The 25,929-nt window shown below is 53.7% G+C and overlaps 2 protein-coding genes across 28 annotated transcripts in view; one reads left to right on the plus strand and one right to left on the minus strand.

The window, feature by feature from the left end:
- DYNC2I2 (dynein 2 intermediate chain 2) lies at window positions 1-25,320 on the plus strand. Of its 5 annotated transcripts, XM_077967791.1 has the most exons (11): window positions 138-307; window positions 3,872-4,019; window positions 11,267-11,364; window positions 18,014-18,262; window positions 21,986-22,095; window positions 22,561-22,718; window positions 23,218-23,327; window positions 23,726-23,893; window positions 24,065-24,297; window positions 24,603-24,760; window positions 24,999-25,320. In XM_077967791.1, exons 4-11 carry the CDS (start codon window positions 18,140-18,142, stop codon window positions 25,235-25,237), a joined length of 1,299 nt encoding a protein of 432 aa, XP_077823917.1. In that variant the 5' UTR covers window positions 138-307; window positions 3,872-4,019; window positions 11,267-11,364; window positions 18,014-18,139; the 3' UTR covers window positions 25,238-25,320. The 5 variants fall into 5 exon arrangements, with proteins under 5 accessions (XP_014972163.2, XP_077823916.1, XP_014972164.2 ...); XM_077967792.1 differs by lacking the exon at window positions 11,267-11,364; XM_015116677.3 differs by lacking the exons at window positions 3,872-4,019; window positions 11,267-11,364 and having other exon boundaries at window positions 1-307.
- The window catches only part of SPTAN1 (spectrin alpha, non-erythrocytic 1), an 85,757-nt gene continuing 85,145 nt past the window's right edge, over window positions 25,318-25,929 (minus strand). For 22 of the 23 annotated variants that reach the window (XR_013404656.1, XR_013404654.1, XR_013404655.1 and 19 more), the window contains one exon: window positions 25,318-25,768. Coding sequence is in view for 18 of the 23 variants with exons in the window: in XM_077965636.1 (XP_077821762.1) it covers window positions 25,643-25,768 (126 nt within the window). In the remaining 5 variants the exon portion in view is untranslated. 23 annotated transcript variants of the gene reach the window in all.

The following is a 25,929-nucleotide window of genomic DNA, read 5'->3' on the forward strand; positions in this document are numbered from 1 at the left end:
TGGCGCTGCGACCAATTCAAACATGGCGCCGCCAGCCTCACGTTCCCCGTTTCCGCTCAAGGCGGCGTAGGGGCGGAGGTCGCGCCTGGATGCGTCGGCACGAGGGGGCGGAACCGTCTCCATGGCAACCCGCGCGCAGTCCGGGCCACTCAGCCAGGCGGGAAGCGCTGGTGTTGCGGTGCTGGCGACGGGCGGGGTTGCGAGCGGCCCGGGGCCGGGGCGGCCAGGGGCACTGCAGGACGAGACCTTGGGTGTGGCGACCGTGCCCTCGCAGTGGAGGGCTGTCCAGGGCATCCGCGGGGAGACGGTGAGGGCTCGGGCCCAGCGCGGAGAGACGCGGGCGGGAAGGCGCGGGCGCAGCGCGGCCGCCGGGCGGGTTCGGGCGTCCCACCGTTTGCCTTTATGGTTTATTCCACATAAACTGACCCTGAGGATGCTCTTGGCTCATTTTTTAACAACAAAAAGTGGAAAAAAACACCTACAAGGATCCCACTTTTTTTTTTTTTTTTTGAGACGGAGTCTCGCTTTGTAGCCTAGGCTGGAGTGCAGTGGCCGGATCTCAGCTCACTGCAAGCTCCGCCTCCCGGGTTCACGCCATTCTCCGGCCTCAGCCTCCCGAGTAGCTGGGACTACAGGCGCTGCCACCTCGCCCGGCTATTTTTTGTATTTCTTAGTAGAGACGGGGTTTCACCGTGTTAGCCAGGATGGTCTCGATCTCCTGACCTCGTGATCCGCCCATCTCGGCCTCCCAAAGTGCTGGGATTACAGGCTTGAGCCACCGCGCCCGGTCGGATCCCACGTTTTGAAGGATTTTGTGTGAACTGCAGTTTTTAAGCATTTAAAACAACTTTTTTTTTGGTTTTGTTTCGCTTTTTTTTGAGACAGGGTCTCGCTCTGCCGCCTAGGCTGGAGTGCAGTGGTGCGATCTCGGCTCACTGCAGTCTCAGCCTCCGGTGCACGAGCGATCCTCCCACCTGCGCATCCAGAGTAGCTGAGATTTAAGGCGCGCGCCACCACGGCGGCTGTTTATTATATATAGAGATGGGGTCTCCCTGTGTTTCCTTGGCTGGTCTCCAACTCCTGGGATTAAGCTGTCCCTATCTCGGCTCGCTGCAAACTCCGCCTCCCGGGTTTACACCATTCTCCTGCCCCAGCCTCCCGAGTAGCTGGGACTACAGGCGCCCGCCACCACGCCCGGCTAATTTTTTTTTTTTTGTATTTTTTAGTAGAGACGGGGTTTCACCGTGTTAGTCTGGATGGTCTGGATCTCCTGACCTCGTCATCCGCCCGCCTCGGCCTCCCAAAGTGCTGGGATTACAGGCGTGAGCCACCGCGCCCGGCCCAGGCTAACTTTTAAATGACCAAACTGCATCGTAAATTCTAGATAAGCCAGTTTTCCAGGTGTTTAATCAAACGCGCAGAAAAGGAGGTGCTCTCATGAGATGAAGGGCGGGGCTGCTGCGTGCTCAAGGCCTCTCCCAAGGGGTCTGTGCGGACTTGGAGTACCTGCCGTGTGCCAGGAGCTGTTCAAGGGTTGGGGACTCATCAGAAAAGAAGACAGACATCTGTCCCTCCTGGAGCTTACATGGGCAGTGGCAGGGGCTGTAATATTAACAGGATGTTTAATAAGTAAATTATGCAGTGTGTTAGAAGGTGAACAGTGCCGTGGACAAAAGAAAAAGCTGAGAGATTGGAAGGACTGGGTTGGGGATTGAGAGTGTGGTTTGCCGTGTGGACTACAGTGAGAGGGTGACATTTTTTTTTTTTTTTTTTTGAGACGGAGTCTTGCTCTGTCGCCCAGGCTGGAGTGCAGTGGCCGGATCTCAGCTCACTGCAAGCTCCGCCTCCTGGGTTCGGGCCATTCTCCTGTCTCAGCCTCCTGAGTAGCTGGGACTACAGGCGCCCGCCACCTCGCCCGGCTAGTTTTTTGTATTTTTTAGTAGAGACGGGGTTTCACCGTGTTAGCCAGGATGGTCTCGATCTCCTGACCTAGTGATCCGCCCGCCTCGGCCTCCCAAAGTGCTGGGATTACAGGCTTGAGCCACCGTGCCCGGCCGAGAGGGTGACATTTTAGCAAAGATTTGGAGGAGTGAGCTTGGGCTAAGTGGATACCTGGGGTAGAGTCATCGAGGGAGATGAAAAGTCAAGTGCAAAGTAGGGTGCCGTGGCATTGTGCCTGTAGTCCCAGCTACTTGAGCAGCTGAGGCGGGAGGATCCCTTGAGCCCAGGAGTTCAAAGGTGCAGTGAGCTATGATTGCACCACTGTGTTCCAGCTTGGGTAACCAGTGAGAGACCCTGACTCTACAGGGGGAAAAAAAGATCAGTGCAAAGGCCCTAGGACAAATCTGTCTGTCTGAGGAGGCAGATGGGCCTGGAGAGGAGTGAGAGATTGCGAAGAGTGGTCCCAGGTGAGGTCAGAGAGGATAAGGTGAGGAAAGGCAGGTCAGGTGGGGCCTCTCAGAGTATTGTAACGACTTATGCTTTTCCTCTGAAGATGAGCAGCCTTGGGTGCTGCACATGTCCCAGAAGAGAATACTGAGGCTTAGCTTGCTGCATGAACCTGCAGAGAGCCCAGATCTTCCCCAAGGCCAGTGAGGTTTCCATGAAGTCTTATCTTGAGGACAGATTTCTTACCTTAGGCCTAGAAGTCTGCACAGCTGAAGCCAGGATCTGATCTGGCTTGCAAGCACTCCCCGCTTTGCTGTGCTGCATGGGAGCAGTTCTCAGGGAAAGCCAGGGCACTGGGTGGTTTAGTTAACTGTCTATCCTTATCACAGGTCAACTGATGATTCAGATGCACTGGCTTTTAAGCAGTACTCGGAATAGGTCTTGCTGAACATGAACTTTTTTTTTTTTTTTTTTTTTTTTGAGACAGAGTCTGGCTCTGTCGTCCAGGCTGGAGTGCAGTGGCCGGATCTCAGCTCACTGCAAGCTCCGCCTCCCGGGTTTACGCCATTCTCCTGCCTCAGCCTCCCGAGTAGCTGGGACTACAGGCGCCCGCCGCCTCGCCCGGCTAGTTTTTGTATTTTTTAGTAGAGACGGGGTTTCACCGTGTTAGCCAGGATGGTCTCGATCTCCTGACCTCGTGATTCGCCCGTCTCGGCCTCCCAAAGTGCTGGGATTACAGGCTTGAGCCACCGCGCCCGGCCAACATGAACTTTTTTTTTTTTTTTTTGAGACGGAGTCTCGCTCTGTCGCCCAGGCTGGAGGGCAGTGGCGCGATCTCTGCTCACTGCAAGCTCCGCCTCCCGGGTTCACGCCATTCTCCTGCCTCAGCCTCCCGAGTAGCTGGGACTACAGGCACCCGCCACCACGCCTGGCCAATTTTTTGTATTTTTAGTAGAGATGGGGTTTCACCGTGTTGGCCAGGATGGTCTCGATCTCCTGACCTCATGATCCACCCACCTCAGCCTCCCAGAGAGCTGGGATTACAGGCTTGAGCCACCGTGCCCGGCCTTGCTGAACATTTTTAGAAGACTCTAGGTTGGGGCTGGGTGTGGTGGCTCACACCTGTAATCCCAGCACTTTGGGAGGCTGAGGCTGGTGGGTCACCTGAGGTCAGGAGTTGGAGACCAGCCTGGCCAACATGGTGAAACCCCATCTCTACTAAAAGTACCAAAAATTAGCCGGATGTGGTGGTGCACACCTGTAATCCCAGCTCCTCTGGAGGCTGAGGTGGGAGAACCGCTTGAACCTGGGAGGCGAAGGTTGCAGTGAGCCGAGATTGTGCCACTGCACTCCAGCCTGGGTGACAGTGAGACTCTGTATATAAAAAAATAAATAAAAAAGTAGACTCTAGGAATCATTGATTCAGTTTAATACTTTTTTTTTTCTAATAGAATGAGATTGAGTCCGGTTAATTTTCTTTTAGATAGCTTTAACCTGTAGAATCCCAAGAAAATGATTCTAATACTTGGGTGTGAAGGCTTTCATCTGAGGATGGTTCACTTGAAACATCCAGCTCTCTTACCTAACGAGATTCTTTTATATGGTAAGAATGTTTCAAGGGCCAGAAGAAGGTAAGTTACTTTTTTCATCCCTTCCCTTTCTGTTGTCCCCTTCCCACTCTTCCCTTCCCCTCCCTCCCTCCCTTCCATCCATCCATCCATCCACAGGATCTTGCTCTGTCTCCCAGGTAGGAGTGCAGTAGTGTCATCTTGGCTCACTGCAACCTCCAACTTCCAGGCTCAAGCCGTCCTCTTGCCTCAGCCTCCTGTGTAGCGGGGATTACAGATACATACCACTGTGCCCAGCTAATTTTTAAATTTTTTTTTGTGAGATGGAGCCTCTTGCCAGGCTGGAGTGCAGTGGCGCCATCTCGGTCCGCCTCCTGGGTTCAAGCGATTCTCCTGCCTCAGCCTCAGTCCTGAGCTGGGACTACAGGCACGCGCCACCACGCCCAGCTAATTTTTGTATTTTTTTTTTTCTTTTGAGACGGAGTCTTGCTCTGTTGCCCAGGCTGGAGTGCAGTGGCACCATCTCGGTTCCCCACAACCTCCGCCTCCTGGGTTCAAGTGATTCTTCTGCCTCAGCCTCCGGAGTAGCTGGGACTACAGGCACGTGCCACCATGCCCAGCTAATTTTTGTATTTTTAGTAGAGACGGGTTTTACTATGTGGGCCAGGTGAGTCTTGAACTCCGGACCTCGTGATCTAACCTCGTGATCTCCCCGCCTCGGCCCAGAGTGGTGAGATTACAGGCATGAACCAGCTTGCCCAGCCGTTTTTTTTTGTTGTTGTTGAGGCGTAGTTTCACTCTATTGCCCAGGCTGGAGTGTAGTGGCGCGGTCTCGGCTCACTGCAAGCTCTGCCTCCCAGGTTCATGCCATTCTCCTGCCTCAGCCTCCTAAGTAGCTGGGACTACAGGTGCCTGCCACCACAGCCGGCTAATTTTTTGTATTTTTAGTAGAGACGGGGTTTCACCGTTTTGGCCAGGATGCTCTCGATCTCCTGACCTCGTGATCCGCCTGCCTCGGCCTCCCAAAGTGCTGGTATTACAGGCGTGAGCCACTGTTCCCTGCCTGGCCTTTTTTTTGAGACACAGTCTCACTCTGTGGCCTAGGCTGGAGTGCAATGGCGTGATCTCAGCTCATTGCAACTTCTGCCTCCCGACTTCAAGCAATTCTCCTGCCTCAGCCTCCCGAGTGGCTGGGGTTATAGGCATGAGCCACTATGCATGGCTAATAATTTCTTTTTTTTTTTTTTTTTGAGACAGAGTCTCACTCTGTTGCCCAGGCTGGAGTGCAGTGGCACGATCTTGGCTCACTGCAACCTCTCCCTCCCAGGTTCAAGTGATTCTCCTGCCTCAGCCTCCTAAGTAGCTGGAACTACAGGTGCATGCCAGCACACCTGGCTAATTTTTTGTTTTTTTTTTGGTAGAGGTGGAGTTTCACCGTGTTAGCCAGGGTAGTCTTGATTTCCTGACCTCGGCCACCCAAAGTGCTGGGATTACAGGTGTTAGCCACTGTGCTCAGTCCATTTTTTTTTTATTTTAAGTAGGGATGGGGTTTCGCCATATTGGCCAGGTTGGTTTTGAACTCCTGACCTTTCACCATATTGGCCAGGCTGGTCTCAAACTCCTGGCCTCAAGTCATCCGCCTACCTCGGCCTCCCAAGGTATAGGTATTTTTTTTTTTTTTTTTTTTTTTGAGACGGAGTCTCGCTCTGTCGCCCAGGCTGGAGTGCAGTGGCCGGATCTCAGCTCACTGCAAGCTCCGCCTCCCGGGTTTACGCCATTCTCCTGCCTCAGCCTCCCCAGTAGCTGGGACTACAGGCGCCCGCCACCTCGCCCGGCTAGTTTTTTGTATTTTTTAGTAGAGACGGGGTTTCACCGTGTTAGCCAGGATGGTCTCGATCTCCTGACCTTGTGATCCGCCCGTCTCGGCCTCCCAAAGTGCTGGGATTACAGGCTTGAGCCACCGCGCACGGCCAAGGTATAGGTATTACAAGTCTGAGCCACCTCGCCTGGGCTACTCTTGGTACTTTCTTTTTGTGTGTGTGGGACAGAGTCTCGCTCTATTGTCCAGGCTGAAGTGCAGTGGTGCAATCTCAGCTCACTGCAACCTCCACCTCCCGGTTTCAAGTGATCCTCCTGCCTCAGCCTCCTGAGAAGCTGGGACTACAGCTGCGCACCACAACGGCTGGTTAATGTTTGTATTTTTATTTTTATTTTTTTATTTTTTTATTTTATTTTTTTTTTGAGACGGGGTCTCGCTGTGTCTCCCAGGCTGGAGTGCAGTGGCGTGATCTCGGCTCACTGCAAGCTCCGCCTCCCGGGTTCACGCCATTCTCCTGCCTCAGCCTCCCAAGTAGCTGAGACTACAAGCGCCCGCCACCACGCCCGGCTAGTTTTTTGTATTTTTAGTAGAGATGGGGTTTCACCACGTTAGCCAGGATAGTCTCGATCTCCTGACCTCGTGATCCACCCGCCTCGGCCTCCCAAAGTGCTGGGATTACAGGCTTGAGCCATGGCGCCCGGCCAATGTTTGTATTTTTAGTAGAGATGGGGTTTCACCATGTTGGTCAGGCTGGTCTTGAACTCCTGACCTCAAGTGATCTGCCCACCTCAGCCTCCTAAAGTGCTGGAAGTACAGGTGTGAGCTACTACCCCTGGCCCTTCTGGTAGTTTTGAAGCTTAGACATCATTGGGTTATGGAAAGATAGAGGTGCATAATGTAGTTCCTCCTCCATCTCTGCCAGCTTTTTATTTCCTTCCTGTTGCTTTTCATCAACATCTCTGATCAGCTTCTCTTTGGTCCCCACTGCATCCAGCAGCTGCTTGGGCACCCCTTGTAGGCCTTCCTGGAGACAGTGAAAGATCTCATGCAGCTTCCCGACATGCTCCAAGGAGGGTCAGAGGTGGCCATGGCACAGGCTGTGCTGAAGCAGCGACCACTGAGATTCTGGGTGCTGGGTGTGCTCCTAGCCTGGCAGAACCGCGCCCAGCCCCTCAGCCGTCATGGTGACCACTGCGCTACTGCCGCCTGGTGCTTTTTGAGTTAACTTTTTCTTCTTTGTGGAGGTAATCTATGGGCCGGCGTGGTGCCTCATGCCTATAATCCCAGCACTTTGAGAGGCTGAGGCGGGTGGATCACCTGAGGTCAGGAGTTCGAGACCAGCCTGGCCAACATGGTGAAGCCCCATCTCTACTAAAAATACAAAAATGGGACTGGACACGGTGGCTCACGCCTGTAATCCCAGCAGTTTGTGAGGCCGAGGCGGGCGGATCACCTGAGGTCGACTGGTAGTTGAAGACCAGCCTGACCAACATGGAGAAACCCCGTCTCTACTAAAAATGCAAAATTAGCCGGGCGTGGTGGCGCCTGCCTGTAATCCCAGCTACTCGGGAAGCTGAGGCGGGAGAATCGCTTGAACCCAGGAGGTGGAAGTTGCGGTGAGCCAAAATCACGCCACTGCATTCCAGACTGAGTGACAGAGTGAGACCCTGTCTTAAAAAATATATATATATTTATATATATATTACTATATATAATATATATAACATTTGTGTATATATTATATATATATATTTTTATATATATGTAGTTTTTGGCCTGACTTGACTTTTCTTGCCACATCCCTATCTGTTTAGAGGGGCGGTGTCCTGGACCTTAATTTTCGATCTGAGTTTGAGGGTGCAGATCCTTTTTATTAGTGGCTTGGCCCTGGACTAGTAACGCAGTCTGTCTTCTGTGAAGTGCGATTGTTAGGATACTTCTTATGGGATTGAATGGGACTGTTGACCAGAAAGCCAAGTGAAAGCCAGTGCTGTTCATGTGGAGTTTCTGAGTGTCAGTGACTGGCCCCACTGTCTCAGCTGAGGGGTACCTCATCCCTCTTCTCAAAGGTAGTCAACAGTGGAATGCCCTGGAAAGTGTTGAAAAATGTGAACTCCTGGGTTCTACTTGCAGTTACTGTGGCTTACTTTGCATGTGGTATGACCTGGGAATCTGGTTTTATAAAATCTCCCTAAATGATTCTAATGCATAGCGAAGTTTGAGAACCACTAGAACCACTAGTTTAATCCAGCTGCTTTCCAGTAGAGTTACTTAAAAAAAAAAAAAATTATTTATTTATTTTTGAGACAGAGTCTTGCTCTGTCATCCAGGCTGGAGTGCAATGGTGCAATCTCAGCTCACTGCAACTTCTATCTCCTGGGTTCAAGCAATTCTCCTGCCTCAGCCTCCCGAGTAGCTGGGATTACAGGCACATACCACCATGCCCAGCTAATTTTTGTAGTTTTAATAGAGATGGGTTTCACCATATTGGTCAGGCTGGTCTTGAACTCCTGACCTTGTGATCCGCCCGCCTCAGCCTCCCAAAGTGCTGGGATTACTGGTGTGAGCCACTACACTGGCCCAGTTTTTTTTTTTTTTTTTTGAGATGGAGTCGCACTGTCTTCCCTAGGCTGGAGTGCAGTGGTGCAATCTCGGCTCACTGCAGTCTCTGCCTTCTGAGTTCAAGCAATTCTCCCACCTCAGCTTCCCCAGTAGCTGGAATTAGAGGCGTGTCCCACTAGGCCTGGCTATTTTTTGTATTTTTAGTAGAGACGAGGTTTCACCATGTTGGCCAGGCTGGTCTCGAACTCCTGACCTCAAATGATCCACCTCGGCCTCCCAAAGTGCTGGTGGTCTAGTTCTGTCTCCCAGCCTGGAATGCAATGATGTGATCAAAGCTCACTGCAGCCTCAAACTCTTGAGCTTAAACAATCCTCCCACCTCTGTCTCCCGAGTAGATAGAATTACAGGTGCACACCATCACGCCTGGCTAATCTGGAAAATTTATGTAGAGTCAGAGGTCTTGCTTTGTTACCCAGCTGGTATTGAACTCCTGGCCTCATGTGAGCCTCCCACTTAGCCTCCCAAAGTGCTGAAATTAAAGCTGTGAACCACCATGTCTGGCCCATTTTAAGCATTTTTGAAAGTGTGCAGTTCAGAGGCATCAAGCATGATTCCAGTGCGCCATCCTCACTGCGATCTATTGAACTGTTTCCCAGTGAGGTGCATTTTTTTTTTTCCGGTAGTCGGAGTCTCGCTCTGTCGCCCAGGCTGGGGTGCAGTGGCGCGATCTCGGCTCACTGCAAGCTCCGCCTCCTGCGTTCACGCCATTCTCCTGCCTCAGCCTCCTGAGTAGCTGGGACTACAGGCGCCCGCCACCGCGCCCGGCTAATTTTTTTTGTATTTTCAATAGAGATGGGGTTTCACTGTGGTCTCGATTTCCTGACGTTGTGATCCGCCCGTCTCGGCCTCCCAAAGTGCTGGGATTACAGGCGTGAGCCACTGTGCCCGGCCCAGTGGGGTGCATTTTTAACATTCAGGTCTGTCTCCCTTGATTTAGCTCCTTGAGGGCAGGGGTGAGTCTCCTGTAGTTTTCCGTGTCCCAGAGGTGCCTAGGAAATGCTGAACTGAATGGTTTCTTGTGTGCTTTCACCCCCTGGCAGGCCTCTGCTGCATCCCTCTTCTGAATTCACCTCGCTGCCTACCTCTGGGCCTCTACGTGAGTGCCTTTTCTGGACTGGCTGTAGCTTCCGGCCCGGCAGATTCTCTCTCTCTCTCTCTCTCTCTTTTTTTTTTTTTTTTGAAACGGAGTCTCCCTCTGTCGCCCAGGCTGTAGTGCAGTGGCACAATCTTGGCTTACTGCAACCTGCACCTCCTAGGTTCAAGCGATCTTCCCACCTCAGCCTCCCTAGTAGCTGTGATTACAGTCGTCTACCAACAGACTTGGCTAATTTTTCTTTCTTTTTTCTTTTTTTTTGTATTTTTAGTAGAGAGAGGGCTTCACCATTTTGGTCAAGCTGGTCTCGAACTCCTGGCCTCAAATGATCTGCCTGCCTCAGCCTCCCAAAGGGCTAGGATTACAGGCCTGAGCCACCATGCCTGGCTCTGCCTGCTTGGCTTGGCTGGACCTGGCTTGGCCCGGCCCGGCCCAGGAGATTCTCTAGCATATGGCACCCCCTGTTTGAGACGAAGTCTGGCTCTGTTGCCCAGGCTGGAGTGCGATGGCGCGATCTCAGCTCACTGCAACCTACGCCTTACTGGTTCAAGTGATCCTCCTGCCTCAGTCTGCCCGATAGCTGGGATTACAGGCGTGTGCCACCACACCCGATTAATTTTTGTATTTTCAATAGAGGTGGGGTTTTGCCATGTTGGCCAGGGTGGTCTCGAACTCTTGGCCTCAAGTGAGCCTTCTGCCTCGACCTCCCAAAGTGCTGGGATTACAGGTGCGAGCCACTGTGCGCGGCCAGTGTTCAGTTTTCATTCAGTCAGAGAAGTCAGGCTTGGGGCCTAGCTTGTGGCTTGGGTAGGAGGTTTTCTAAGAAAAGGGGTCCTGTGGGGCAGGTGGACTTTCCAGGAGGCATCTCCTCATCTTTCTGGGCCTCAGTTTCCTTCCTCTGAGAGGCAGGAGTGCTGATGTTCTGGGCTTCTCATGGCTGCAGGCTCTCTTGGGGAAGAATTGGCCTTCAGGCTACAGAGGGACCCTGGGGCCTCAGACTCTCAAGAGGGTGGACCCTACTGGTCTTGCTTTGGTAGTCACTCTTCTCTGATTCCTTCTGAGGACGTCCTGGTGTGATTACGTAAAGTCTGGCCCAGCCCTTTGTACTCCCCTGAACACACCTTTTTTTTTTTTTTTTTTTTTTTTTTTTTGAGAGTCTCGCTCTGTTGCCCACGCTGGAGTGCAGTGGTGTGATCTCAGCTCACTGCAACCTCCACCTCCCAGGTTCAAGCAATTCTGCCTCAGCCTCCCGAGTACCTGGGATTACAGGCGTGTGCCACCACGCCTGGCTAATTTTTTGTATTTTTAGTAGAGAGGGTTTCACCATGTTGGCCAGGATGGTCTCGATCTCCTGACCTTGTGATCCACCCGCCTTGGCCTCCCAAAGTGCTGGGATTACAGGCGTGAGCCATAGCGCCTGGTCCCTGGATACACTTTCTAGGTGTGGGAGGCTGACCCGGGGCCCAGCTTCCTCAACACTCCCCTCTGAGAGTGACCTAGGAAGCGAGGATTCTGACTCCCATGCCTCATTTCTTTCTCTGACTTCCTGGGGGCTGCTTATTGGAGCCTTACCCTCTTGCCAGTCACACACTGCCTGGCATAGTGGCAGGGTATGGACTTGGGCCTCATCCCCAAAGGGATCTCAAACCATGGGAAGCTGATTTAGGTATCCCAGAGCACAAAGAGTAATTGTGGCTTCTTACCAATTCACAGGAAATTTGCAGATGCCATATTAATGTTTGTTTTTTGAGACAGAGTTTCGCTCTTGTTGCGTAGGCTGGAGTATGATGGCGTGATCTCAGCTCACCGCAACCTCTGCCTCCTGGGTTCAAGTGATTCTTCTGCCTCAGCCTCCCAAATACCTGGGATTACAGGTGTGCTCCACCATGCCTGGCTGATTTTTGTATTTTTAGTAGAGATGGGGTTTCACCGTGTTGGTCAGGTTGGTCTCGAACTCCTGTCCTCGTGATCAGCCCACCTGGGCTTCCCAAATTGCTGGGATTACAGGCGTCAGCCACTGTGCCCAGCTGACCTGGCTAATTTTTAAATTTTTTGTAGAGACTGGGTTTCCCCATGTTGCCTAGGCTGGTCACAAACTCTTGGACTCAAAAATAATCTACCTTCCTTGGCCTCCCAAAGTGCTGGGATTACAGACATGAGCCACTGTGCCTGGCTTAGCATAATTTGTTAGGGCCCTAGGATTTTCTGGGTATAAATAAACTTTGGCTTTTCCTTGAAGTCATCAGCTGCATTATCCCCTGACAAGAGAGTCAGCCTGTCTTTTGAAGCTTTGAAGCCAGGCATTGACTTCTTTCTAGTTTCCGAATTCCTAGATGGCATGTCCTTCCAATGTTTCATCTACTTTGAAAATCTGGGCCGGGTGTGGTGGCTCATGCCTGTAATCCCAGCACTTTGGGAGGCCCAGGCGGGCTGATCACCTGAGTTCAGGAGTTTGAGACCAGCCTGGCTGACATGGTGAATCTCTGTCTCTATTCAAAATACAAACATGGCCGGGCGCGGTGGCTCAAGTCTGTAATCCCAGCACTTTGGGAGGCCGAGACGGGTAGATCACGAGGTCAGGAGATCGAGACCATCCTGGCTAACATGGTGAAACCCCGTCTCTACTAAAAAATACAAAAAAAAACTAGCAGGGCGAGGTAGCGGGTGCTTGTAGTCCCAGCTACTCAGGAGGCTGAGGCAGGAGAATGGTGTAAACCCGGGAGGCGGAGCTTTCAGTGAGCCGAGATCCGGCCACTGCCCTCCAGCCTGGGCGACAGAGTGAGACTCCGTCTCAAAAAAAAAAAAAAAAAAAATTACAAACATTAGCCAGGCATGGTGTCGGGCACCTGTAATTCCAGCTACTCGGGAGGCTGAGGCAGGAGAATTGCTAGAACCCAGGAGGCGAAGGTTGCCGAGATCACACCACTGTACTCCAGCCTGGGTGACAGAGTGAGACTCTGTCTCAAAAAAAAAAAAAAGAAAATCTGTTTAGTGCGGCCACCTTCATCAATAATCTGAGCTAGATCTTCTGGAGAACTTGCTGCGGCTTGTCCAGCAGCACTTGCTGCTTCATCTTGTATTTGTACATTATGGAGATGGCTGCTTCCCTTAAAGCTCATGAGCCAACCTCTGCTGGCTTCCCGCTTTCCTTCTGCAGCTTCCTCACCGCTCTCAGCCTTCATGGAGTTGAAGAGAGTTAGGGCCTTGCTCTGAGTTATGGTGTGTCTTAAGGAAATGTGGCTGGATTGATTTTCTATCCAGGCCACTAAACTTTATCCCTATCAGCAATATGCTGTTTCACTTCCTTATAATTTGTGTGTTCCCTGGAGTAGCACTTTTAATTTCCTTCAAGAACTTTGCGTTCACAACTTGGCTGTTTGGTGCAAGAGGCCTGGCTTCAGCCTGTCTCAGCTTTCAACATGCCCTCTTCACTAAGCTTAATCATGTCTAGCTTTTGAATTAAGAGACCTGCAACTATTCCTTTCCCTTGAACATTTAGAGGTCCCTGTAGGGATATTAATTGGCTTAGCTTTTTTTTTTTTTTTTTTTTTTAAACATGGAGTCTCACTTTGTTGCCCAGGCCAGAGTGCGGTGGCATGATCTCGGCTCATTGCAACCTCCGCTTCTTAGGTTTAAGTGATTCTTCTGGCTCAGCCTTCCAAGTAGTGGGGACTACAGGCACCCGTAACCACGCCTGGGTAATTTTTTTTTTTTTTTTTTTTTTTTTTTTGAGACAGAGTGTCACTCTTGTTGCCCAGGCTGGGTTCAAGCGATTCTCCTGCCTCAGCCTCCTGAGTAGCTGGGGTTGCAGGTGCACACCACCATGCCCAGCTAATTTATGTATTTTTAGTAGAGATGGGGTTTTGCTGTGTTGACTAGGCTGGTCTCGAACTCCTGACCTCAGGTGATCCGCCCGCCTTGGCCTCCCAGAGTGCTGGGATTACTGGCATAAGCCACTACGCCCACCCAATTTTTGTGTTTTTTTAGTAGAGATGGGGTTTCACCACATTGTGCAGGCTGGTCTCGAACTCCTGACCTCAGGTGATCTGCCTGCCTTGGCCTCCCAAAGTGCTGGGATTACTGGCATGAACCACCACACCTGGCCTAATTGGCTTACTTTCAATGTTGTTTTGTCTCAGGGAATAGGGAAGCCCAAGGAGAGAGAGAGATAGGGAACAGCTGGTCAGTGGAGCAGTCAAATCACACACAACATTTATCGATGAAGTTCACTGTCTCACGTGGGTGCAATTTGTGGTGCTGCAAAACAGTTATTGTAGTAACATCAAAGATCACCCATCACAAATCACTGTAACAGATATACTAAGAATGAGTAAGTTTGAAATATTGTGAGAATTGCCAAAATGTGGCATAGGCATGAACTAAGCGCATGCTGTAGGGAAAATGGCTTGATAGGCTTGTGCAGTGCAGGGCGCCGTGATTCTTCAGTTTGTGAGGAGTGCTGTATCTGCCAAGTGTCTGAAGCGGAGTACAGCGACACTTGGTTGGCCCAGCCTCGTGCGTGTGTGGGAGAGCACTATGGCTGGGATGCAGTTTACTGTCGTCAGGTCAGACAGTCTAGTGGCAAGTCAGGTTGGCCGGGCGCGGTGGCTCACACCTATAATCCCAGTACTTTGGGAGGCCGAGGAGGGAGGATCATTTGAGCCCAGGAGTTGGAGACAAGCCTAGGTAATATAGTGAGACCCTGTCTCTATAAAAAAATTCTTTTAAAAAATCAGCCAGGTAGGCCGGGCGCGGTGGCTCAAGCCTGTAATCCCAGCACTTTGGGAGGCCGAGACGGGCGGATCATGAGGTCAGGAGATCGAGACCATCCTGGCTAACACGGTGAAACCCCGTCTCTACTAAAAAATACAAAAACCTAGCCGGGCGAGGTGGCGGGCGCCTGTAGTCCCAGCTACTCGGGAGGCTGAGGCAGGAGAATGGTGTAAACCCGGGAGGCGGAGCTTGCAGTGAGCTGAGATCTGGCCACTGCACTCCAGCCTGGGCGACAGAGTGAGACTCCGTCTCAAAAAAAAATCAGCCAGGTGTAGTTTTTTACCTGTAGTACCAGCTACTTGGGAGTCTGAGGTGGATTGCCTGAGCCCAGGAGGCAGAGGTAGATTGCAATGAGCTATGACCACTCCATTGCACTCCAGCCTGGGCAACAGAGTGAGACCCTGTCTCAAAAAAAAAAAAAAGGCCGCCTGGGTTCAAGTTGATCACCTTTTGCTGTGTGACCTTGGGTGAGTTCCTCAGTTTGTGCCCCAGTGCCAACATTAATAATATGAACATAGGATTTACTTCGTAGGGTGGTTGTGAGGAGGAATGAGGTGATGTGGGTGAAGCTCTTGGCACAGTGCCTGGAAGTGAGCTCTTACCAAGTGGCACTGTGGTCAGAATTGTGGCTTTCACAGAGTTTGAGATTCTTCCTTAGTCCCCTTGACTCGGCACATGCACTTTGTGATCCCCTGGCGCATTCATTCATTCCTTGATGTGTATGCTCCCTCGGCAGCCTCCTCCAGCTCTGTGGCTTCAAGTCACATGTCTGGTCAGAAGCTCTCCAGAGCTTTGTAACCTCCCCTGGGAATACTTGATGCCTCCCCGTGGGTGGCTGAGGCATCTGAGTCCAAAGCAGGCCCCACAGAACTGCCCTGTGTTCTCTGTCTGAGTGTGACCTCACATCTGGGGATGCCCTGTCCACGGGTTCTCAGTGCAGATCCCAGGGTCACCCTGGATTCCCTTCTTTCCATGATTCCCAGAGTCCAACACATCTTCTTGGGCTTTACTTGCTCTGTTGCCCAGGCTGGAGTGCAGTGGCACAATCAGCAGCTCACTGCAGCCTCCACTTCCTGGGCTCAAACAATCTTCCCACTTTAGCCTTCTGAGTAGCTGGGGACTACAGGATGTGCCACCATGCCTGGCAATTTTTTTTTTTTTTTTTGAGATGGAGGCTCCCTCTGTCACCCAGGCTGGAGTGCAGTGGCATGATCTTGGCTCACTGCAACCTTTGCCCCCCAAGTTCACGCGATTCTCCTGCCTCAGTCTCTCAAGTAATTGGGATTACAGGTGCCTGCCACTGTGCCCGGCCAATTTTGTATTTTTAGTAGAGACGGTGTTTCACCATCTTGGCCAGGCTGGTCTTGAACTCCTGACCTTGTGATCCACCTGCCTTGGCCTCCCAAAGTGCTGGGATTACAGGCATGAGCCACCATGCCTAGCTTCTGGCAAATTTTTAATTGTTTTGTAGGTACAGGGTTTCTCTCTGTTGCCCAGGCTGGTCTCAAACTCCTGGACTCAAGTGATCCTCTTGCCTCGGCCTCCCAAAGTGCTCGGATTACAGGTGTGAGCCACTGCGCTCAGGCAATTTTCCTCTATAACATTTTATTCTGGCCCACGACACTCCTTCCTGAAGCTTTCCACTTGGCCGGCTCCTTCGTGTCCTTCACCTCAGCTCAAATGCCTTCTCCCTAAGAGGCCACCCTCGCTGTCCCCAGACAGCCTCCCTGGCTGTTTGCTTCTGTTCTCTTGCCTCTGGATGTGCTCAGTGCTGTGTGGATTTGGTATTTCTTGTTTTTTCATCTCTCCCCACCCCTGTGTAAGCACCTGGGGCACAAGAATCTTGCACATTTTCTTTTCTGCTGTATCTTCATTACCCATACAATGCCTGGCAAGTAGATGCTCAGTAAGTAATTTTTTTTTTTTTTTGAGACGGAGTCTCGCTCTGTCTCCCAGGCTGGAGTGCGATCTCGGCTCACTGCAAGTTCTGCCTCCTGGGTTCACGCCATTCTCCTGCCTCAGCCTTCCCGAGTAGCTGGGACTACAGGCACCCACCACCACACCCAGCTAATTTTTTGTATTTTTAGTAGAGACAGGGTTTCACCATAATTAGCCAGGATGGTCTCGATCTCCTGACCTCGTGATCCGCCCACTTCGGCCTCCCAAAGCGCTGGGGTTACAGGCGTGAGCCACCGTGCCTGACCTCAATAATTTTATTTTATTTTATTTTTTGAGACAGAGTCTCCCTCCATAGCCCAGGCTGGAGTGCAGTGGCGTGATCTTGGCTCACTGCAACCTCCGTCTCCCAGGTTCGAGTGATTCCCCTGCCTCAGCCTCCTGAGTAGCTAGGATTACAGGCACGCGCCACCACACCCGTCTAATTTTTTTTTTCTTTTTTGAGATGGAGTCTCGCTCCGTTGCCTAGGCTGGAGTGCAATGGCATGATCTCAGCTCACTGCAAGCTCCGCCTCCTGGGTTCACGCCATTCTCCTGCCTCTGCTTCCTGAGTAGCTGGGACTACAGGCACTCACCACCACGCCCGGCTAATTTTTTGTATTTTTAGTACAGATCGGGTTTCACCATGCTAGCCAGGATGGTCTTGATCTCCAGATCTTGTGATTCGCCCGCCTGCCCACCTCGGCCTCCCAAAGTGCTGGGATTACAGGCCTGAGCCACTGCGCCAGCGTTTTTTTTTTTTTTTTTTTTTTTTGTGTGTGTGTGTGTGTGTATGTGTATAAATGAATGTCTGCTTTGTGCCAAATACCGTGCAAAGTGCTGGGGATTCAAAGATCAGACAGAGTCTTATGCGAGGGGACTTGCGGTTCACTAGGACACAGACAAGCAGAGGGAATTGAGTGGCCTGTGGAGATGAGGGTGGGTACCAGTGCTGAGGCCTCTCTGTTCAGAAGAGAACTGTCCTGGTGAGTCTGGCCCCCTTCCTTCCTCCGGGCTTGCCTCCTGGCCCAGCTCGAATCCTGCATGAGATGGGAAGGAGGGAGTGTGGCAGTCCAGGGCCCTGTCATTGTCCCTTGGCCACCTGGGGGAAGCCCCTCACAGCAGCAATCATTGCTTCTGCCCAGAGAGCCTTCGTTTGGTGAAGATTGGGCATGTCTGTAAGATAGGGAGGCTGGCTTCTCCTTCCCTTTCTGATGTTTGTACCTGTGCCAGGTACAGCTAAGCAGGGGACCAGGAATAGTAGGCGTGGTGGCAGGGTGGAGAGCAAGGCCTCTGGGGGCGGTGCTCTGCCTCCCGCCCAGCAGCTCATAGTGGATGCCGGAGCTGCCATTGTCTCCCGGGTGCTGGGAGGGCTGCCTGCTGAGGGAGGCAGCTGGGGTGGTGTGAAGCTGGGGTGTTCATGGGCATCAGACCATGTGTCTGCCAGGGTGCTGGTGTGAGCCGACGTGGTTCTGCCTGCCCTCCACGTCTTCAGAAATGGAGCCCTCTGGCTCTTCCGAATTGTACCAAAAGTTTGGGGCAGGGTCTCACTGGCCTGTGTGGGTCCCTTGGCCAGCCCTGAATTGGTCCCTGGGGCTGAGGTGCGGACACAGTGCTCTGGTTGGCTGGCATTGATTGACTGTGGGACATAGGAGAGTCAAGGGGCCATCTCCAACCCAGACCTCACTGAGAGAGGCCCCTAGCCGGAGACCATCGCACCTAGGAGGAGGTCCAGCAGGAGAGGCAGGCAGCGGGCTGGGCGGGGGCTGGGCGAGAACAGCCGGGTGGTGATGCTTGTTTTCACCCTCCCCCCAGAAAAGTTGCCAGACGGCCAGCATTGCCACTGCCAACGCGTCCGCCCAGGGCCGGAGTCATGTGGACGCCCAGGTGCAGACAGAGGCCCCTGTGCCCGTCAGCGTGCAGCCCCTGTCCCGGTACGACATGCCTCGGCTCGCAGCCTTTCTTCGGAGAGTGGAGGCCATGGTCATCCGAGAGCTGAATAAGAACTGGCAGAGCCACGCGTTTGATGGCTTCGAGGTGAACTGGACCGAGCAGCAGCAGATGGTAGGGGATGGGCTGGTGCAGCCTCGGGTGGAGCCCCTGCCCCACTTCTGTCTCCCGTTGTTTTCCTTCCCACAAATAACAGCCGTGCCAGTCGTCGTCACGGTCAGCAGTCACCAGGCTCTAACGTCCTGCCTGGTACTGGGCTAGGTTCCCTAAGAATAAGTCAGTGAGTCTTCACTGCTGGCCTTGAGGTAGGTTTTGTTCTGTCCACTGTACGGTTAGGGGGATGGACATCCTATGTGGAAGTAACGTCCAGGGTGAAACTGAGCGGGTGAGCAGTGGAGGCAGAGGCTGGAGCCCGGGTGGCCCGGCTGCTCTGCCTCCCCATGTATGGTACAGTGAGGGCCTTCTTTGGGCCAGGCCCAATTTAAGAATGTCTCCTGTGGTATCTTACTCACTCCTCAAAACAACTGTATGAGGCCGGGCGCGGTGGCTCATGCCTGTCATCACAGCGCTTGGGAGGCCGAGGTGGGCGGATCACCTGAGGTCAGGAGTTCCAGACCAGCCTGGCCAACATAGTGAAATCCCGTCTCTGCTAAAAATACAAAAATTAGCCAGGCGTGGTGGTACACGCCTGTAGTTCCAGCTACTCGGGAGGCTGAGGCAGGAGAATTGCTTTAACCCGGGAGGTAGAGGTTACAGTGAGCTGAGACTACACCGCTGCACTCCTGCCTGGACAACAGAGCAAGACTCCTTCTGAAAAAAAGACAAAAAAAAACAACTGTATGAGGTAGTGCTATTATAATCTTCAGTTTATAGATGAGGCTGAGAGAGGCTAAGTGACTTGTCCAGGGCCACACAGCTATACCCTGGCTGAGCCAGAACTTGAACCCCAGTCTCACTGGTTTCACTACCATGCTCCAGGTCATCTGCCCTCCAGGTACAGTCCAGAGTCATGACCCTGTAAACACTGATGGGCAGTTGGGCAGACAGCATTGGGTTTGAGATGAGGGAGCTTGTGTCTTTGTCTTTTTTTTTGAGATGGAATCTTGCTGTTTCACCCAGGCTGGAGTGCAGTGGCATGATCTTGGCTCACTGCAACCTCCGCCTCCCAGGTCCAAGCAATTCTCCTGTAGCTGGGATTACAGGCACCCGCCACCACACCTGGCTAATTTTGTGTTTTTGGTGGAGACAGGATTTCACCATGCTGGGCAGGCTGGTTTCGAACTACTGACCTCAGGTGATCCACCTGCCTCAGCCTCCCAAAGTGCTGTGATGACAGGCGTGAGCCACCGCACCTGGCCAAAAAAATGTTTTTAGAGTTAGGGTCTTCCTATGTTGCCCAGGCTGCACTTCAGATGGGCTCGAGATGCTCCTGCCTCAGCCTCCTGAGATGATTTTTTACAAAGTGTAAACATTTCTTGAACCAGAACACAGATCAACAAAGTGAACATTACCAGGCCTGCAAGAGCTTCCTTCTACCTCCTAGCCCACTGTATAGCCTTGTTTGAAAATAATGGGTTCATGCACGTTGTGGCTTGGATTGGTGCTGCATTCCTTTTTACAGCTGCATAGTGTTCCATCGACAGACCACATTCATTTAGCCACTCATCAGCTGATGGACGTTTGGGCTGTTCCCCTTTTTGGGTATTGTGAGTCATGCGCCTGTGTCCGGCGGACATGAGTTTTCATTTCTCTTGGGTCTAAACCTAGGAGTGGAGTTGCTAGTCCTGGTCTCCTGCCAGCTTGTTCTCCACAGCAGAGGCGCCTCTTGCACATGCTCCAGCCCTGCCCGGGGTATGGCTGTGGAGTGGGGAGTCTTTCCAGTGGATAGTTTTTTTTTTTTTTTTTTTTTTTTTACAAAATGAGTTTTTTTGTTTTTTTTTTTTTGAGATGGAGTCTCACTCTGTTGCCAGGTTGGAGTGCAGTGGCGCGATCTCGGCTCACTGCAACCTCTACCTCCCAGGTTCATGCTTTTCTCCTGCCTCAGCCTCCCGAGTAGCTGGGACCACAGGTGCCCGCCACCACGCCTGGCTCATTGTTTTGTATTTTTAGTAGAAACGGGGTTTCACCATGTTGGCCAGGATGGTCTCGAACTCCTGACCTCGTGATCCGCCCGCCTCGGCCTCCCAAAGTGCTGGGATTACAGGTGTTGAGCCACCAGGTCCGGCCTTTTTTTTTTTTTTTTTTTTTTTTCTGAGACACGGTCTTGTTCTGTTGCTTAGGCTGGAGAGCAGCAGTGCACCCTCTGTCTCCTGGGTTCAAGTGATCCTCCCACCTCAACTTCCTGAGTAGCTGGGATTACAGGCTCTGACCCCCATGCCCAGCTAATTTTTGTATTTTTGGTAGAGACGGGGTTTCACCATCTTGCCTGCGCTGGTCTTGAACTCCTGAGCTCAAGCTATCCTCCTGCCTCAGCCTCCCAAAGTGCTGAAATTACAGGAGCCATTGCGCCCAGCCTTCAGTGGATAGTTTCTTTATGTAGAATCATGAGGTCAACAGATCTGAAACGTCAGAGGATGTGGGAGGCTGTTTGGATTCCTGGCACACACTACTTCCTGGGCAGCTGGTGCCTACCCCTGGCTAGGCTGGTTGTCAGCCTCCTCACTTGTGGCTGTGGCCGGCTGGGAACTGAAAGCAAGATGCCAGAGCTAGACAAAAAATTGTGTGCAGCTGGGCACCGTGGCTTACGCCTGTCATCCCAGCACTTTGGGAGACCGAGGCAGGCGGATCACCTGAGGTCAGGAGTTCGAGACTAACCTGGGCAACATGGTGAAACCCCATCTTTGCTAAAAATACAAAAATTAGGCTGGGTGCAGTGGTTCATGCCTGTAATCCCAGCACTTTGGGAGGCTGAGGCAGGCGGATCACGAGGTCAGGAGATCAAGACCATCCTGGCCAACACAGTGAAGCCCCATCTCTACCAAAAATACAAAAAATTAGCCAGGCGTGGTGGCGGGTGCCTGTAGTCCCAGCTACTCCGGAGGCTGAGGCAGGAGAATGGCAGGAACCCGGGAGGCGGAGGTTGCAGTGAGCAGAGACCGCACCACTGTACTCCAGCCTGGGTGACACAGCAAGACTCCATCTCTTAAAAAAAAAAAAAAAAAAAAAATATATATATATATATATATATATACACACACACACACACACACACACACACACACACACAAACATACACCCAAAAATTAGCCGGGTGTGGTGATGCTTGCCTGTAGTCCCAACTACTTGGGAGGCTGAGGCATGAGGATCACTTGAACCTGGGAGGTGGAGGTTGCAGTGAGTGGACATTGCACCATTGCACTTCAGCCTGGACCACAGAGTGAGACTCTGTCTCAAAAAAGAAAACCAACCAACTCACCACCACCACCACCAAAAAATCATATGCGTGTAGCACAGTATGACGTTGGATGGTTTGCTTGACCCCTTGTTGAGTGTCCCACTCGGCCATGTTGGGCATTTTTATGCTGCTGGCAGCCATCCCTACCTTCCTGCTACAGCCCCTGAGGCTTGGAAACTGTGGAGTGCGCCTGTGAGGGCAGCTGCCGCTCTGGGCAGGAGCCCGGTCGGCCTTGCTTCTCAGGCCATGCCTTCTGGGCTGTTGGAAGCATCCTGCTGGGACAGATGTGGGGATGAACACTCCACGTTTTCCTCTAGGCCTGGCCGATGGACTTGAGGGCCTCTAGGGCCAATGTGGCCTGGCCTAGGTGGGGTTTTTGGTTAGGCAGTCACGAGGCCCTCTGCTGGTGGCTTTGGGACTCAGGGTTGGGGACGTCTCCGCAGGTGTCTTGTCTGTATACCCTGGGCTACCCTCCAGCCCAAGCGCAAGGTCTGCATGTGACCGGCATCTCCTGGAACTCCACTGGCTCCGTGGTGGCCTGTGCCTACGGCAGGTGAGTGGCAGTGGGGCGGGTGAGGGCAGCGTGCCACTCCAGGACCCTCGCTGGGCCTTGTCTCTGTAGCTGCACAGGGAAGAGTTGGTTCTAAGAGCTTGGCCATCCTGGGAGTCTCTTCTTAAGGCTTCCTGGGTGGGGGTGACAACAAGTGGCAGGAGAAGAGCAGGCAGTGGGGCTGAGTGCCAGGACCGCCCTCCCCCCTGCCCGGCGGCCCTGGGCCTGCCTGCCTCGCTGCGTCCCCATCCTGCATGGCATGGACCATCCTTGGTGCCGGGGGACCGTTTTCCAGAGAATGTCACGCCCTTGGGGTGCTAGAGTGGAGCGTGGGCCACTTCAATACCCAGAGTAGTGTCTAGTGACAAGGACACAGCGAATGTGTCGAGGGCTAGTGGGGAGAGAGGTGGGGTGGGTGATAGGAGCCCCACCCCGGGGCACAGCCGGCTAAGGTGTGTCCGTGTGCAGGCTGGACCATGGGGACTGGAGCACGCTTAAGTCCTTCGTGTGTGCCTGGAACCTGGACCGGCGAGGCCTGAGTCCCCGGCAGCCGTCGGCCGTGGTGGAGGTCCCCAGCGCTGTCCTGTGTCTGGCCTTCCACCCCACGCAGCCCTCCCATGTCGCAGGTGAGCTACCTGCTGCCTCTGCCTCCTCTCCTCTCAGGACTCAGCTTCCCGCCCTGCAGAGGCACACAAGGGAGCTTTTCATGGGCCCTTTGGCCCGGAGACAGAAAGGCAGGCCCTGACCCCCCTCAGCCTGGAGCCCAGGTGAAGGTCTGTGGTGAGGCCTGAGGGGGTGGAACTCGGAGGAGGAGTCTGGAAGGGGTCCACGGTCGGGGCTAGGGGGCTGTGGAGAGGCCAAAAGAGGCAGGTGCCCTTGGGAGGCCATCAGTGGTGCGGGGCAGACAACGCTGGAGGGAGCTGCCAGGTGCAGGGCAGGGGCGTCCGGCAGAGCTCCCTGGGGTACAGCAGGGGAGCTGGGGGCTAGGACTCTCCCTCTGTGGGGATGACTTCCAGCCAAGTGGCTCTGCCACCTGGCCCTGTGGGTGGGCCAGGGCGGGTGCTTGGCCAGGAAGCCAGGCTGAAGGTAGGGCTGAGCCTCTGCCCAGGCCCACTATCCCTGCAGGAGGGCTGTACAGTGGTGAGGTGCTGGTGTGGGACCTGAGCCGTCCTGAGGACCCGCTGCTGTGGCGCACAGGCCTGACGGATGACACCCACACAGACCCTGTGTCCCAGGTCAGGGCAGGGGCTGCCGGGCGGGGTGGGCCCTGAGGCAGAGCTGGGCAGAGGGCGCCCACTCTCCTAGGAAGGTCACCCGGGCGTTGGCAATTGGACAGTTGCCTCCTGCATTCTCAGAGCTCCCACAGCATGAGTCACCCCCCTCAGGAGCCACTCCCAGGGCCCTGTGGCCATTCCCAGCCTCCTCTGCAGGCACCGAGTGAGCGGCACTGGGATTCTGGGACTGGAGAGGGCCCTGGGAACCCTCTGGGCCTGCCCCCTGGTGGGTGAGCCTGGCTCTTGGGCCTCCCTGATAATTCTTTTTTTCCTGGAAGAGAGGGAAGGTAGGGGTGGAGTGTAACACCTGGGCCAGGTGTCCCTTGTCTCCATCCTGGCCCTGCACACCGTCATCTCAGGTGGTGTGGTTGCCCGAGCCCGGGCACAGCCACCGCTTCCAGGTGCTGAGCGTGGCCACCGACGGGAAGGTGCTGCTCTGGCGCGGCGTCGGGGCGGGCCAGCTGCGGCTCACGGAGGGCTTCGCCCTGGTCATGCAGCAACTGCCACGGAGCACCAAGCTAAAGAAGGTACGCGGGCGCCCGGAAACTGCCTCGGCCTGTGCTGGAGAGCCTCGGGGGCGGGAAGGTGTGGCCAGTGGGCCCGACTCGCTGTGGTTGTCCCTCCTGTTCTCTGGCTCTGTTGGGACAGTGCCATCTGATGCATTTGGCTCTGACCCTGCTGCTGCCATTTCTCCACAGCATTCCCGGGGGGAGACCGAGGTGGGCGCCACGGCAGTGGCCTTCTCCAGCTTTGACCCTAGGCTGTTCATTCTGGGCACAGAAGGTGGCTTCCCGCTCAAGTGTTCCCTGGCAGCTGGAGAGGCAGCCCTCACGCGGATGCCCAGCTCTGTGCCCCTGCGGGCCCCGGCACAGTTTACCTTCTCCCCCCATGGTGGTCCTGTCTACTCTGTGAGCTGTTCCCCCTTCCACAGGTAGGCAGGGGTGGCCTGGGCCCGAGGCTTAGTGGGGCCAGGGCATCCCTGCGCTGCGGGTCTCTAGCCTGCCAAGCCTCATGACAAACTGCTTCAAGTGCTTGCCTTCTGCCCACCTGAGACCCTGTCCAGGTCTTTGGTGGTTTGCCCAGGCATCGTCCCTCTAAGAGAGGACCAGCTCCAGGCTCAGGGACCAGGGAGGCTCTTCATGAGCTTGGTAGCCCAGGAGGGGTCTGGTGTTGGGGGCCAGCACCACCCAGACCCCAGCACTGATTCCCTTGCCTGGCCCCCTGCATCCCATCTAGGAATCTCTTCCTGAGCGCTGGGACCGATGGGCATGTCCACCTGTACTCCATGCTGCAGGCCCCTCCCCTGACCTCGCTGCAGCTCTCCCTCAAGTATCTGTTTGCTGTGCGCTGGTCCCCAGTGCGGCCCTTGGTTTTTGCAGCTGCCTCTGGGGAAGGTAGGAAGGGGCCGCCAGGCCTGGATCTCTTTTAAGGGGTGGGTGGTCTGGCCCCTGCTTGTACCTGGGGTTCTGGGTTGGGGAAAGACTGCACGTGGGGGTACGGATGGCTTCCCTCCAGCAACCCAACTCAAAGCGACCGTGGCTGCACACGACAGGAGTGAACCCAGGTGGTAGCCGCCTCCTTCCATGTGGTGGTCTCTAGAGTTTCTCTTACTCCATGTATCTGTCTTTCCAGGTGACGTGCTGCTGTTTGATCTCCAGAAAAGCTCCCAGAAACCCACAGTTTTGATCAAGCAAACCCAGGATGAAAGCCCTGTCTACTGTCTGGAGTTCAACAGCCAGCAGACTCAGCTCTTGGCCGCGGGCGATGCCCAGGGCACAGTAAAGGTGTGGCAGCTGAGCACAGAGTTCGTGGAACAAGGGCCCCGGGAAGCTGAGGACCTGGACCGCCTGGCAGCAGAAGTGGCCACCTGAGGGGTCCCGGAGGCGGGTGCAAGCCTTCGCTGTGCCGAGCCTTGTTTTTCTGACAACAAGCTGAATGAAGAAAAGCAAAGTTTTGGGGGAAGTCATCATTTATTTGTCTTTTACATGAAAACAGATTTGGGGGAGGGCGGGAGAACAAGGGGAAGAGCCAGCTGCTTTGATTTTCTGAAGTCGGAATGAGGGCAGCTGCTTCAAGACGTGGATCTGGGTCCCCACAGTGACATGGTGATTGTGACTGGACCGGAAGCGGGTTAGTGAAGCACCATTTTCTACTAAGTCTTATTCCAAGCTAAGCAGGCTTAAGGTTACAGTGGAAAGTGAGAGCACAGAGAGGAGCGGACATGCAGCAAGGCGACGCGGGGCAAGCAGCGAGGGGCGGGTGACCCAGGGAGTGGCTCAGTTCACAAAGAGCGAGCGGGTGAACTCCACGTAGTCAAACGCAGTGGGGAGCTCACGGCCCTTGCCGTCCACGTAGGGCTTCATGTGGGAGACGCAGTAGTCAGCTTGTTCCCGGGTCAGGTTCTACGGGGTCAGAGACCACACCTAGTGTCTGAGCCAGCTGCACCCACTTCAAACCTGACCTCCCAGGTCTCAGGATGCTGGGGGTTCAGAGCTGCTGCTACGAGCAGATCCAGGACTTCAGTCCATACTGGGTTTGATTTGTAAATGGGGAGAAAACTGTA

The sequence above is a fragment of the Macaca mulatta genome, chromosome 15 (genome assembly GCF_049350105.2).
Source record: "Macaca mulatta isolate MMU2019108-1 chromosome 15, T2T-MMU8v2.0, whole genome shotgun sequence".
Taxonomy (NCBI): Eukaryota; Metazoa; Chordata; class Mammalia; order Primates; family Cercopithecidae; genus Macaca; species Macaca mulatta.

Coding starts and splice junctions, on each gene's coding strand:
- DYNC2I2 (XM_015116677.3), top strand. CDS start 122: ATGGCAACCCGCGCGCAGTCCGGGCCACTCAGCCAGGCGGGAAGCGCT. Junction 18,263..21,985: donor GGACCGAGCAGCAGCAGATG/GTAGGGGATGGG, acceptor ACGTCTCCGCAG/GTGTCTTGTCTGTATACCCT. Junction 24,298..24,602: donor AGCTGTTCCCCCTTCCACAG/GTAGGCAGGGGT, acceptor CATCCCATCTAG/GAATCTCTTCCTGAGCGCTG.